At 36.1% G+C, this 15,447-nt stretch overlaps 1 protein-coding gene across 2 annotated transcripts in view; it reads left to right on the forward strand.

The window, feature by feature from the left end:
- The window catches only part of Cwc27 (CWC27 spliceosome associated cyclophilin), a 233,907-nt gene extending 222,907 nt beyond the window's left edge, over positions 1–11,000 (forward strand). Inside the window, exon 15 of one of the 2 annotated variants that reach the window (XR_010050517.1) lies at positions 10,411–10,542. Coding sequence is in view for 1 of the 2 variants with exons in the window: in XM_003461597.5 (XP_003461645.1) it covers positions 10,411–10,573 (163 nt within the window). In the remaining variant the exon portion in view is untranslated. Of the gene's footprint in view, positions 1–10,410 lie in introns of both variants that reach the window. The other variant, XM_003461597.5, reaches the window with a different exon arrangement.
- Positions 11,001–15,447: the final 4,447 nt, after the last annotated feature.

Consider the following 15,447-nt stretch of genomic DNA (forward strand, 5'->3'; position numbering starts at 1 on the left):
TATACTAAGTGTGCTAAGGCCACTATAACAAGATATTACAGGTGGGGTGGTTTTAACAACAGACATTTATTTTTCTCTTTGTTTTGGAGATTGGAAGTCCAAAAACGAAACATTGGAAAACTGATTTCTGGTGAGCCCTCTCTTCTGGGTTTCCAGATGGCCTCCTTGCTGGGTCTTTGTACAGTCTTTACTGGGTGCATTCATGTTTCTTCCTCTTCTTATAAGGACATGTATCCTACTAGAGTAGAGCTCCACCATATTCTATTACCTCATTTAAACATACTTACCTCCATAAAGGCCTTTTGTATCCAAATACATCCAGCTCTACTGGGAGGTGGGGCTTCAATGTCTGAACTCTAAATAAACTATATATTTATTTAGTAATAATACCCATATAGTGGTTCATTCAGTGTAATGACAGTACCATACTAAGGTAAGATTAGTGCAGAAACTGTTTTGGGCTAAAAGGCCATTGAAAAAAAAACTTTGAGAAAGATGTTCTGAAGCGAGTAAAGAGAATGGTCTTTCCTAGTCAGGTGCCAAAATATGCTATAAAGTCTCTAGGACAGTGAGTTAGGAAAAAATAAATTAGAACTTCATCTGATCCAAGATATATAGAAGAAAGTTCTGAGTTTCTTTAGTTTCACAAATTAAAAAAGAATTTGACAGTGAAAAAAAAAATATACATGAATATTTACCTGGTACAGATGTGGGGAAAGATTTCTTAAGTATGACTTTAAAGACAGACCATGAGGGAAGAGATACTCACTATGACTATATAAAATACCGCAAAGTTTTGTAGAGAAAAGGAAGGGAAGGAGGCAGGGAGGGAACAATGAGGAAATAAGAAAGAGAAGATAGGTGAAACTATTAAAATACAGAAACAACAAATGACAAAGTAGTAAATATACTTGTAATTTATGTGACAAAAGAAAACTCTAATCTTAACATATGAAACATCCTCACCAATCCATAAGGAAAATGTTGTGCTTTTTTAAATGGGTACAAACACATACACATTATAAAGAAGAAATGTAAACTGCTGAGAAAAAAAAAAAAGTGGTGTCATTGGTAAAACAAAATAAGGCTCTCTGCCCAAAAGAGTCTAAGTTGGTATATTCTTTCTGGAGGGTGGGCAGTTAGACCATATGATTTAAGAGCTTTAAAAATGTGTAAATCTTTGTCCTAAGAATTATATCAATAGGAATATATCCTAATCATTAGTAAAAACTCTCCTGTAAATGATAGCATTATATTTAAATGGGAAATCTCTTAGTACAGGAAATGTAGTGGGTAGAGCTAGGGCATGGATGGATCACCAATGCCAGGAATCTTCTCTTTTTTGTGTGTCTCCTGGCTCCACCTTCTCTCTGTTGGCCTCTTCCAAAAGCAGATTTCTCCCAGGGATAGCAAAGATGGCCTTTGGAAACTCTAGATTATGCTTCCATTATGACTAATTCAGTAGTTCCAAAGAAACGTCCCCAAGCCAATTCTGTTTGGCCCTCCTGAGTGCAAATGTCCGTACCCTGATTCAATGACAGGTCATTCCAGGCACTGTGATACTGTATGCCCTCTTTGTAAGACAAGGATAGGGATAGGGGTTGTCATTCCTACCCCAGGCACGTGAACTGAGAATGGAGAAAAGACATTTATGAAAGGAAAAAAAGAAAGAACGCTAGGCAGACCTTAAAAAATAGATATTTCCTACAATTAAGAAAATCCAAATATTGGTTCACATGGATATTATTCACAACATTGTTTATTCAGCTGGAGATTTGAACAAGCCTAAGAATCTTGTAATAGGAGGTTGATGGTAAATTATCTATTGGGTTAAATACTAGGCAATGAATAAACTGATGTAAAATATAACTATTCTTGTAAAAAGATACTTGTGATATAATCAGACAAGTTATAAAATGTATGCATTCTTATCATTTCTATATACATATATAAGTAGGTGTATACATGTATATACAGCTATATGGAGAGAGATGTAGGTATATAATGCATGCATTCATGCATTTATAAACATGTATAGGAAGAAGTAAAGAAAGTAATGTGCCTTTATTTTTATAGGAATCATTGATAAATCATGGAATGATAGGTAATTTTAGTTTTTTCTTTTTGCCTCTCAGGATTATCTTGCTTTGCAAAAAGAAAAACACAACAAAAAAACCAATGAATGTATATTATTTAGGATATGAAAGTAATAAACTAACTCTGCTATAATTGTTTTACTCTGTAAGTAGTTTATACCCTTTGAATGAATTATGTTCTACTATAAGCTGAACATATTTAGAAATAGACATATAAGCCTTCAAAATTAGTTGGGATCAAATCAATTATGTGTATATGCTGATTTACATAAAAATATTTTGAAAAGTATCTGCAGTATTAGTGTACTGAATTATAAAAATGGTAAATATATAAGCAGATTTTGTATATAATACATATATGCATGGTTATAGAGTGAAATATGTCCCCCCTTCAAAAAAATTTGTATGTTGACATCATTGCCACTGATATGGTAGTGTTGGAAGGTGGGGCCTTTGAAAAGAGTTAGTTGTATTTGAGATCTCATGATGAGATGAATGTCCTCTTAAAAGGAAGAGACCAGAGCACATTCTCTGTGTCTGTCTGTCTGTGTCTCTTTCTCTCTCCTTATACACACACACACATGCACAGGCATGGTGAAGAAAGCCTGTGTGGAGACACAGAGACAAGGCAGGCATCTGCAACCCAAGGAAAGAGTCCTCATCCCGTACTTATCTTGCTTCATCTCGGACGGTGGTGAACTTATGTCATGCATACCATAGCAGGCCATTTGTATTATTGAAAGCTCAAAAGGTTCACCATCACTGATCTAAGACTTCTGTCTTCAGAACTGTGAGAAAGTAATTTCCTCTGGGTGTTTCAGCCACCAATGCATTGTATTTTGCTTTAGCAGCCCAACCTGAGTAAGACACAAACAATACAGTATAAGCTGAAGTGATGATATATGTGGACTACCTTCTGTCATTTGTAAAAGGGCTGTTAAAGACCTGATTTTTGCTTCTCACTCTAATCATATGAGGTAAAAGGTATGTAATTTACCATCCCCTTTTCGCAGATGAGGAAACACAGGCCTGAGAGCCAATATGATTTCCATACAGTCACAATATTAGTAATTGAATTGTAACCCCAATTTGGTCTTGTGTCTTCCAGCCCCAAAGGTCTCTGTGAAAATATTGCAGAAATCCAAAGGTAGGAACATGCCTTGAGGTCCAGGGCAGTCAGAAAAGGACTTTAGGAGGAAGCAGGAATTAATGTAGGCATTGAAAGAGCCAGGGCCAAACGCCAGTGGAAGGGAAGTATAGAGAGCATTCCAGAAAAGCGATGCATACCAAAGTGTGCTGCAGCCCATCTCTGTTACAGACCACTGTGGTTCTTTCAGAGAATCAAATGTGGGCAACATTTGCAAATTGTTTTGTCTTGCTGAAATCTTTATTTACAAACAAAAAAAGACTGTTTTTGTTTTTCAAGCATAAGACTTTCAAGCTACACCGCCCCCCCAAAAAAAGACTTAAACCAGATCATTTAAGTTTGTTATCCATAATCCCTAGAATGATAAATTTAAATAATAACCAGGAGCTATTTAGTTGAGTTTCTTAAAAATTCTAATTTAATAAAGAAATGAGAAGCTGTCAACACAGTACACAGGCAGATTATGTATATGAAAAATTATATGTATTCCATTCACAAAGAACAGCAAGGCAGCTCAGCCCACATAGGGGAAGACTGAGGACAATAAGTGCATTTTCTTCACCTCAAAGCTAAGCATACCCGAGGCAGACGTTAATCTTTAAGCAGTTTAACTGGCCTGTTTGGGAAAGATAGTGCTGGCTTTTCATAGCACAAATTTAGTGTTGGTGGAAATACCTTGTTTCAGCTTTTTCAATACTACCTTTTTCTCGCTTATTATGGGGCTTGAAAGGTAAATTACTTGCCTTGAAAAATCAAGGTTTTATGGATATAGTTGTTAAATATTTTGAAACAGTATATTAATGCTATTAAGGAGAAACATGAACAAAACCAGAATTCTAGCCAAAGGTTTTGGAGGTGACTGACTTCCCAGAAATATTTACAGTGGTATCTCTGTTCACAGATTTAATTAGTTTTACAATTTTGAAGGAAGATGGCTGCATTTGGGGGCAGGGAGGATGTGAAGATGGCTGCAGTTGTATTTGTTACCCACTGTGGAGTTTATGAACAGAAGTACAACTGTACTTCCTTGCAAACATTTCTTGAAGCCATTCTCCTTGCCAAGCATTGCTGAATGGTACTGGTACAAATACCAGTAAAACAGCCACCTGTGGCCTAGTGAAAATGGCAGCATTCAGCAGTTGAAGAGCCTAACCAGACCAATGCAAAATATTACCTGGGATCCCATGAGAGGGTCTGCATGCTGATGGATCAAAGGTAGGCCAGACCGTAAGAGGAATCAGGGTAACACCTCAGCCAACAGGAGCTATTGGGAGAGAAAAGAGAAGTCGCTGGCATACAAAGGCTACAAGAAAGCAGAAGACTCAGTTTCTTCAGGAATCTGAAAATCATTTAGAATGTCTAAAATGTAAAATGTGATAGGCAAAAGTGATATAGAAGTTTGATGAGGAGAACAATAGCCAATCAGAGAAATCAAAATAAATTGGGTTTTCTTATGCAGACTGTAGAGAGCCACCAAAGGATTTAAACCAAGAGGGTTTTCATGGCATGATTTGCTGCATTCAAAACATATAGATTGGATACCATTATCAACTATAAGGCAATCTTAGAAATTCAGTGTCTGAGATTACCAGACACCCACCCTCAAGGGGAGCCCATCGGCTCTTTTAGACTTTAGCTGAATGGAGTCTTGCCTGGCATCCTATTTTAGGATGAACAAGGATACCTAGCAACTGACACTCCATAAAGCAATGATTTGAGGCAATAAAGGGATAAAATTTATAGTGGAAATAAAAGGGGGTCTTTAAGTAAATTTTTCCCTAAGATGTGACCACATTGCTCAAGACCTCTATGGAACTTCTCTTTTCCAGTTGCTTTAAAGGCCAGCGTGGGAGCTATGCAAGTGATCATTCTTATCCCTTTCTAGCTGTGTTTTAAAAAATTTGTACCCCAAAATAAGCACAACCCAATCTGATTTTTAATCTTTTATTAAATCTAGAACTGAAGTAACTTTTGATTTATTGCAAAGTTAAACACATCTTCATAAGATGAAAATTTGTTACCTCTGAATGTCTCCTGCCTGCCCCATTCAGTTAGTGTTAGGACTAACGGGGAGAGCTTTGAGTAAGAAACCATGTCCATGGATACCTCTGGTTGTTACCTCCTCTTTGTAAGCAGTTCCAAAATGTGTTTAGCAGTGGTGTCTGTGTGTTCTCCCTAGTAGTTCACTTCAGGAGAGTAGGGCCTGAGTCTTATGTGACTTTGTGTCATCAAACCTAGCATTGGCCTTATACATAAAAACCCCTTAGGTGTTTGTTGAATGAATAGTTGAATCTATCATTGCCTTACTCAAATTATATATAAGAAATGGATAATATACTTGAGATTATTCCATTCAAAAACAGACTTAATGGCCACTTAAGCTTATTCAAACTTGTGAGTAGTTTGTCATTGAAACCCAGCTATTCTCCATCTCTGTGGGGGCAAGAACAAATGATAATGAAATCTGAAAGTATAAAGATTCTTAAAATTTAGTTCTGTGCTCTTTATTTTGTAGTACTTCTGAAGGTAGAAGTCTGGCTTTGTTTTTTGGGGGGAGGTTATTTGTTTTTAAGCTATTCAGGTGATTTTAACATGCAAGGGCTCTACAACTACACTTTGAGAAACATTGCTTTAAAGAAAAAAATACCTCTCACTCCAGTTACTTATGTGTTTTCAGATATAGAAAAAAGCAAGGCATTATCCCACTACAATATCAGAGAATAAAAACTTGCAAGCACTGATATGAGTGCTGTGCGAAAGCAACTCTCAGCATGTGCTGAGCTGTAAGAGGTAGTGAAATGGTGGATTTGAGACTTTCTGCAAAGTCTAGTAGATCTTTTTAGGAGTTTATCATTAAAATAAAAGGCAGTGTTAGTTCAGCAAACCTACCAGTACCAGCCAGCAGACTTGGCCAATACAAAGGATCTGAAGGCTTTGGTCTCATCACTAATCATCATCATTTCTACTAGGAATGTAACTACGGACATATCTCAGACAACTCACAGTCTGTTCACAATTCAATAAACGGACAATTACAAAATGGTTAGAGTTAATGAAAGAAATAAAATAAGGCTGACGAGATAGGAAGCAACTAGTTGTTAGCAAGTTTTAAGTCGGACTAAAGTATAAAGTTCTTCTCTCTAGTCCAGTAGCCAGTCACCCCAGAGCAAAGGCACACTATAAAAGAAATGCATAAAAAAGATTATTTTAGAACCTTTGGTGAAATTTGAGAAGGGAATATGGCTGTAGAATAATCTAAAATAAAGATGATAAATGTTTCCCTAAAAGGTTTCTTAATTAGGGTAAATTGGACATATGAAAGGATAGTTTATAGAATTCCCTATAGACAAGAGAGCTGTTCACATTATATCAGCAAAAATAATCTACATGCATTTCTGTCAGAAATGAATTAGTAATATTATATTTCTACATTCTCTCTTGTATTCCACATTGGTATTAATTACTATGATATTTTAATCTGTTACACAATTGTGTGAGAACTTTACAAATTGGGTGACAGGTTACTGAAGAATCAGTTTTTCATCTTACTTTTGTTTATAATTTTGCACAGCCCCATACCGCTCCCTTAAAAAATTCCTACATTAACTATTTACTATATGTAAATAGTAAGCCTCCATGTTTTTATAATACATAAAGTCAGTGTGACAGAATTTGAGCCTACATTAAAACTAATTTTTTGTCTTTGATTCAAGTGAATAAGTTCAAAACTTTTCATATGTAAATGATTAGTGTGAAATTAATTCCAAAAGAATTCACTGCTCTTATTGGGCCAATTCTATGACCAGCCACAGAGTGGATAGTACTGAGTTATTGGGACACACAGACTAAACTATTAGACCTTCTATACTCCAGTTAAGCTTGTAAGCTCTGTCTGCACGCCAGTCCTCACAAGGGACTGCAGTGCCGGCGGGCTTTCAATCCACGCAGCCTGTGATTTATGGAGGCACATAGGTCAGGAGTTTATTATGCTGAAAATCATAATAACTGTTTTGTTTTCCTTATAAAATGAAGTGACCAAAGCATGTTGAAAGATAAATGGGTGAAGCACTTTGATTATGCTTTTATTTCTATCAAAGGTAAAATAATATTACTGAGTTACCAGCCATGCTAAGTATTATGATGTTAAATCTGAAGTAGTGTGTAAGCTGATAGGCCCTTCTTTCCTCTGGGCTTATGTTTATTATTAATCAAAATGTTGGACTTGTTTAGTGCAGTGGTGTATGAAACAAACAGTTGAAACAGACAGCACCTTTAATTTACAGCTTTCTGGTTTTTCAAATTTGTAAGAAAACCTGTTTCTTCTTGTAAACTGTGCTTTTGTTCATGTGTCTAGATTTCATTTTTTATATCAGAGCCAACTAAATCCAATAGTTGCAAGATTCTCTCATGGCATAAAAAGGAGGAAGGTGCCTCTTTATGTTTTTAATTAACAAAGTCTGGTAAAGTCATTTTTGGAATGAGGATAATTTCTACTGAAAAAAGGATTTTTGAGCAGAGAATGGAATCATTTTTATAACAGATTGAATATGTGTGGGTAGGTATTAATGAGTTAACTAGGGTAGTGGAGCTTTTAAAATATAAATGTAGGCATGCTGAATAAAGTTGTTTTAAAAGGCTGGTGATTCCAGCTACTTCTTGGTGTTGGCTTAGGCTTCAAAACAACCTCTCAGCACTTAGAAAGCTGCTAAGAACTTACTGAGGTACAATTTAGAGCTCTAAGCTCCCCCTGATGTGTGGTAATGAACCTTAATGGATAATCTTGCCCATACTTCTAAACTTGTTTCCTGGCAGTGGTAATACTCTTTAAATTTCTAGAGTGTTCTTTGTGGGGAACAGAGTATGTGCTGTAAGAAGTACTAAAGAAACCAACGTCTGTCATTGTCTGAAACAAAAAGTACTGAATTTGTCATTTAAGTAAAGAAGAGGTATTGCTCTTATGCAAAGTAGGTTGCCTAGATATTATAGTTTCAGGAGTTCTTTAAAGAATGATAAGGGCCCCATAAGCACCATTATTCAAAAGAGACTATTGCAGACTGGTTGGTTTTCAGAAGCATTTCACCCGAGTAAGTCTGCCACTGCTTGACCAACATTCAGGCACATGAAACTGTTCCTATGCACTAAAGCAAGTTGTCACTCATTTTTTTAGACCTATGTAAATCATCAATTGGTTATGTCCAGTTTAATTGTCTAAATGATTCTAGTTGTTACTTATTACTGAAGCTATTGAATCATAGCCACTTTCCATAACTTCGAAATTACTGGTAGCTGAGAGATTATTTTACTCTCAGAAGCTAATGCTGAAACACTGTAGGAAATCAAAAGCAAAATAAAATCAGATACTGAGGACCCCCTGTAAATACAATGAGAATATAATGCATTTCCTAAATAAGGGTGTTTATTAAAGCCTTGAGAATAAAAAAGTCAGTAAATTTCACATGTAAATGGTATGTTTATATACTAAGATCAGTTATGAAGTTTGACAAAATAATGTATTTTGGTTAAAATAATGGTAAAGTATAAAAATGTGAATGTGGTACCTCATTTGTGAATTAAAAAGTAGGTTCTAAGTCATGTATCACTCACACTTACTGCATTCTAGTAAGCTTTCTCAAGAGAACAAGATGAAAAGCTGGGCGTGGTGGCTCATGCCTGTAATCCCAGCACTTGGGAGGCTGAGGCAGGAGGATTGTTGTGAGTTCAAGGCCAGCCTGAACTGCATAGCGAGACCCTGTCTCAAAAAGACAAAAAAAAAAAAAAAAAAAAAAGAGAGAGAGAGAATAAGATGAAGACATAGTTTCAGCTTCTTGGCCCTGATGAATAGTAGCTAATGAATCCTTAGAAAGGATACTGTCACTTTTGTAACATTGTATCCCCCCAAACATTCAATATTCTTCAAATTCTAAGTATATAGGAATTTGCCACACAAATAATGTCACTTGTCATTTATGTCACTACAGGGAAGAAAAAAACAGGTGGTCTCTGCTACTGCCTCTACCCAAATCTCTACTTTTATAGGGCAAAAGAAATTAATGTCATACTTCAGCTTTATCTGAAAGTTGTAATAGGCATATAAAGAGTAATAGTCCTATAGATATGTAGTGCTGTTATGATGATGGATAATGAATATAAGATACACCTATTAAAAAGGATTTTTCATTTAAATAACTGTGCTAACGTACGTAATAGAGTAATGAGTAGAAAAATCCTAAACAGTGTTTTGTTTCATTTTGTCTTGTCTTGTTTTAAAAACTGAACTTTTCTCTTTCTAAATTCAGACCACCCCTACCCTGCAGTCTGGTTTTTCAGGGGGTTTTTGTGGTTTTTGTTTTGGTTTGGTTTTTTGGGTTTTTGTTTTTTGTTTTTTTACTTCCCTGCTATTCTTGACACCTCGTACTAGCAGCATAGCTAATCACTCACATATTTCTCTGCTGCTAAGGATAGCCTGCTTATGACCACTTAGGATTCAAGCACATGTTGATACCTTAATACCAGTAAGCACTTGCTAAAGTAGGAAAGCAGGATGGTTAGCTTTGTTGTAATCAACAAGTGGAAGAGAAAATTAGTCCATGGAGTCATGCCAAAAGTTTTTACTTCCTTCTGTGTGAAAACAAAAAATATGTATTTTTAACTCAGCAGCTCCCCAGAAAAGGGAGTCATAATACCATCTGTACATCACTTTAAAATTTTCTTAATTTATTCCTTACTTTTGATCCATGAAAGTACTGAAAATCAAACAAACAAAAAAATCAGATAGGATTGGTATATTGTCTGGTGTTTTGTTCAGCAGTCTGGTTTGCTCTGCTTAAATGAGTGCTTTTCAAAGAAAGCCAATTGAAAGCATTCTGTCCATGACTGAAGAATATTTCTGGGTAAAACTCAGCCTCCCAGCAGGGGAGGAACTTCAAATGAAAACTGAAGCAAAGAACTCGATACTGGAAATACAAATCAGCAGAACAAACTCCAAGCATCTTTTTCAAATTTAAGTGTTTTCTAAGAAGTTGCTCTCCATGTGGTATAAACACCAGTAAACAGTCACCCCGTTTGGTGTTTTGTGCCCTCTTAGGCCATTCTGCCAGTGATAAGTGTAGAATTTCTGCCTTCAATTCTCATACCAAAATTCACTGAAGCATCTCTGTCCTTCTTTAGGATGTCACATGTACTTCAGTTTGAAGATAAAAGCAGAAAGGTGAAAGATGCAAGCATGCAGGACTCAGACACATTTGAAATCTATGACCCTCGGAATCCAGTGAATAAAAGAAGAAGAGAAGAAAGCAAAAAGCTAATGAGAGAGAAGAAAGAAAGGAGATAAAAAATGGTAGTAAAGACAACCAGAACATCCTGGAAATGTGCCTGCAGTAAATGGCCTTGTAATAGCCATTGTTCTAATAACATCATTTAGGGGTGTGAAAAGTATTTCTGAACCTGTTGTCTTGTTTTGTAAATTGTGAATGATACCAGCAAACGCTTTTGGTTACTGGTACATGCTTTTTTCCTAACTGACCTTTTATATTGCTAAATTTGGCATAAAATCAGTTTCCTTCCAGTCTACATGTTAACTATTTACAGACTGTTCAAGCATGTTTGTGGCTTTTTTCTTTAAAATATCTGAAAATTTCATTTTCAAGATTTTTTATAAGAGGTGCTCGCAGAAAAAATATTCAAGGGAAAGTTCCCTGGCACTAACTTTGGAACATAGTAAAAAAGTATAAAATAAAAATATAATAAAAGCAGATAAATATTGATGGTTTTTTCCATAACATGTACAAATAGTCCCACTAGTAAGATTCAGTAGCCTCATGCTTCAAAGTGTGAGGAACCCTCAAGTGAACATCCATAAGCGCAGGCTAGGCAGTCCAGTGCCTACCATCAGCTGAGCCCACCGCACACTGCAGCGTGGTGCCAGGCCGCCCTGCCTATCCTCTGGCCTTCTCAGCCCTGAGAGCAGGCACACGAGGTGCTAGCTGGCAACCAGATTCATTTAGAATTTAGACTTCGATGACCATCATACATAGTGGGTTGTTACGTGATAATATATGACATATAATACATGATATATTGTCAGTTTTTTCTATAATTTGAGTGCTAGAATTGTTCCACAGACTAATTTCAGTCACCTAATAAAACTTAACCAGCACATCTTTTGAGGGCCCATCAGATCTCTTTCAACACGTAATATAAAAAGAAGAAAAAGGAAGCAAGAAAGAAAGAGTGGGATGGAGGGAGGGAGGGGAATACCGTCCAGTAGGCTTTCTCTTGAGAGTGGTTCTCAAAAAGTAATCCCAGGTGCAACACTACTTAGCAGTGGCACTTGAGGACATTAAATGTACAGATTCTTACCCCACTACCACCACCCACACCTTCCTTCTGGACTCTGAAGTCTTAAACTTTGAACCCTGAGGGCTTGTTAAACAGATTAAAGGGCCTCACTGCTGGTTTTTGGCCACTTCAGAGTTTGGCAATGTCTAGTGAAGGTGAGGATGTGCATATCCAGCGATCCAAAAAAATCTAATCTTAGGTCTGTCTCCTAAACAAATTTTTACATATTTCTTAAGGAGGTAAATAGGTACTAACATGTACACTGAAGCATCATCCAGAGGATGGATAAATAAGTTGCATATGCACACTCTGGAATACTTTAAAGAGGTAAAAGTCAGTAAATAGAGATATATGCATATCTTTAAAATAATACGAAAATGAATCCACATTTATAAAAATTTTAAATGTAACAATTATTTATGGATTAACACATGTAGGAAAAGGATATCAACGCATGAAAATAGGGGTTACCTTTGAAGAGGAGGAAGGAATACACAGGCAGCTTCACTTTGGTTTCTAATGTTTTATTTCATAAGCTACATGATGGATTGTTACTCCACACATTTTATAACTAGGATCTTCAGTGAAAAGATCAAGTACTTCCCTATTAACAAGAACTCTGTGCTTCTAGAAGAAAAAAAATTTCAGGGAGAAGGAAAAGGGGGTCATAGATGTGCTCTTGGATAATGTCAACCAACTTAAGTGCAGAGTGATTACACTCAAAGTCACCCCAAAATAAGCCAGCATTTGGAAATGCATCCTATCTCTTCAGTACAAAAGTTTTATTGTCAGTTTTACTTCAGATATTAACAAAGCAGAATTTTGGCTTCCAAACAGCCTTTACAGGTTATTAAGGAATGTGTCATAACTGAATGCATGTTGAAATACCCTGTATATTTCTCAGTCATCCTCAAATGTGGCCACCTCTACCAAAATAATGTTACCCTAAGAACAGAGGGACCCACAGACCTCCAGGGCAGGGCAGGAAATAATACTGGTAGTTTTAAAAAGATACTGGAATGACAACGTTTGGTTATAGTAAGAAGCTGTAAGCTCTCAAGTTCCAAAGAGATTATTAGACCATAATTTCAGCATAATAACAAAATTCCCTGTGAACTTAACTCAATAACACCAACATTTTTAGTATAAGAACATAATTATCTGTTAAATATAAGAGTCACAAGAACATGTTTGGGCCAAATATATTGCAAACAAAATTAACATTCAAAAGCTATGAAAATGTTTAAATTTTTTTCTAAATTTGACTCCAGTTTTATATTTAGGCTTATTTTTCTTTTATGTGCCCACTCTAAGGATGTTATTCTGAGACAGTAAAGTCTGTTAATGTTTTTATTCTTTGTGACCATACTGGAGACTAGAGACAAGAAAAGCAACTTCTGATAATTTGGTTTTAATTTTATGATGTTTTCATTTTTGGTTGTTGGCAAGGTAAACATTAAAACTAATCCCCCCCTTTTCCTTTCTCAGTAAGTGAAGTAAATGCAGGTCTCTCGAAGTTTTAATTGTGTAATATCAAAGTGCACATCGTCACATGCTCTTGGCTTTATCCTTTGAGGCCACCCGGTCAGTAATACATTTGCTGTATCTAAAAATAGTGACACACAAAACAAGGTCATTCAGAAGTGTGAGGAGATGAGTAGTTTGCTGCTGTTGTTTTTAGAACACATTCAATAAGCTGTAATGAGTGTCCATATCAAACTGTCACTACCAGGTTTCTTGATAAGATCTGATGTGTGAGGTACATAAACCTGTTGTGTTGTGTCAGTGTGGCTAGTATGGAAAAGGTTAGATAAATGCAGAATATTGCCCAAACATGCCAGGTAATCTCGGTGATAACAAGGAAAATGGAGGTGTGAAGTGAGTTACCCTTGAGAGTGGCATCAGCATAAGCAGTTTGTATGTTCGGGTGTAGAGAGGCTAAGAGGGGTTACATTCTCCACACTCATTCACAAAACAAGAGCAGGCTTGCTCTGTATACGGGCTATGACTGTCTCTCAGTAACAGAACAGTTTATCAAATGGCACATTTCTCCTTACTCGAAAGCAAAAGGTTTTTCTGTCCCAAGTACATTTTATCACTTTTGCCTCTAAGTGAAGAGATGTGAGAAAGGAACCATATTATGGAGAAATCCTTTTGAACAAGGGAACGATAGGATTCAGTTCCAAGTAAAACACCAGATCTTACCAGGGTGGGGAAAAGAAGCTTTATGTTTGTAGAAAGAATACTCCTTAATTCTCAGAAATCCTTTGTGGCAAAGCCATAGGTGACTGCCTTTGTCATGAGTGCCGAGAGTCTCAACCATCCCTATGGAGAGGTGTTTTCAGCTTCTGACAAGATCCCCCTCCCCAATAAACAGAAAGACACGCGCTCACTTTGCTTTGGCTGCACATATCTGAAAAGAATGCAATGTAATGCACTCATTATAGCTTATTGAATGTGTTCTAAAAACAGCCCTGCCTTCCACATTTGCCAGTTTCCATGGTGTGAGTACCCTCACCGTGGCTGATTTTGAGGGAGCTCTCATATGCTAGTTCTTTTTCCCACTTGGTTTTATTTCTGGGTAAAACTATTGTAACTCGCATCAGCACAGTAGGACCCACACAAAGATTTTAATGTTTTGTCTGGCCACAATCTTTGTGCATATTTTAAATGATTATTTCTCAATTTGGTCAAGTCCCAAGTTCTATCAATATGTGTACCCTATGTTTTTATGACTAATGTATATCTTTAAATTCCCTGCTAGTGAAGATTTTCACTTATCTCACATTTATTTTCCCCTGCTTGTCTTGTTTGTTTTTTTTTTTTTACTCCACTTAATCAATGTCCAATGCAAAAAGTAGCCAAACCCTACAAAAAAAAAGTGTAGGAAATATAATGATAGTTCCTTTGAAATATTCCCTGTAAATGATAACATATAAATTATTATTTAACTGAAAAATATTATTTTGGGCTAAGAGTGGGAAATCCTACCTGGAGAGGGAAAACTATCTTCTAGTCCAAGGCAGACAGAAGTCTGACCTCTCTCTTCCACATCTGCTGGGAATTATTCCCTCCAAATTAGGTCATGGTATTAATTCATGTTACTTGATCAGCACAAACATGTTGTGGAGGCTTTCTCCACAGCACCAGTCAAAAAGAAGATGTTCTTGATCATTTAGGAAATTATTCTCTCCTGTGATGCCAAAAGTGATCGTCATTGCTAACTTTCCAGCACCTTTTAAATAACACAATTTTGAAAGGAAAAAAGGAAATCTTCATTTTTTTATTTTTTAATCAAAGATTTAATATGCTATTGAAATATTTTAACAATTTGAAGTGAAAAGTTCTGCATATAGGAAATATATAACTCCTTTAATGTATGCTTTATAGTTAATTCTCAAGTTATAATAAACATAATTTCTGGCTTTCCTTTTTTTATGGGATACAAACAAATTGTTATTTAATTTGCAGTTTAAGGAAAATACTTTTTAAAAGTAGAAGGAGTATGCCATTTCATCTCTATCTAAAACCTTGTAATAATACTGTATTATTGGTGTAAATAAATAAACTGATAAGAATCAGTACTCTCTCCAGAGCCACAAAAATATTCAACAAATGATTTTTTAATTGATTTAGAACACTGACATATGACATCATGTGATACCAATATCCATTTCAGAGCATTTCACATCCAATCCAGCATGTCCAGAATTGAACTCTTCTGGCCCTGCCCCTGCCAGACCTACTTAACTGGCCCTTTCCTCATTTGGTGTTAGCAAAGCAAGGTGTGTCTTTGACTTATATACCCAGTTTATTATCATATTCTACAAGATAATCTTCGAGATAATCCAGAAATTCACTGTTATT

This window comes from Cavia porcellus, unplaced genomic scaffold, assembly GCF_034190915.1.
Source record: "Cavia porcellus strain 051 isolate PalLab524CR breed Dunkin Hartley unplaced genomic scaffold, mCavPor4.1 scaffold_11, whole genome shotgun sequence".
NCBI classification, from domain to species: Eukaryota; Metazoa; Chordata; class Mammalia; order Rodentia; family Caviidae; genus Cavia; species Cavia porcellus.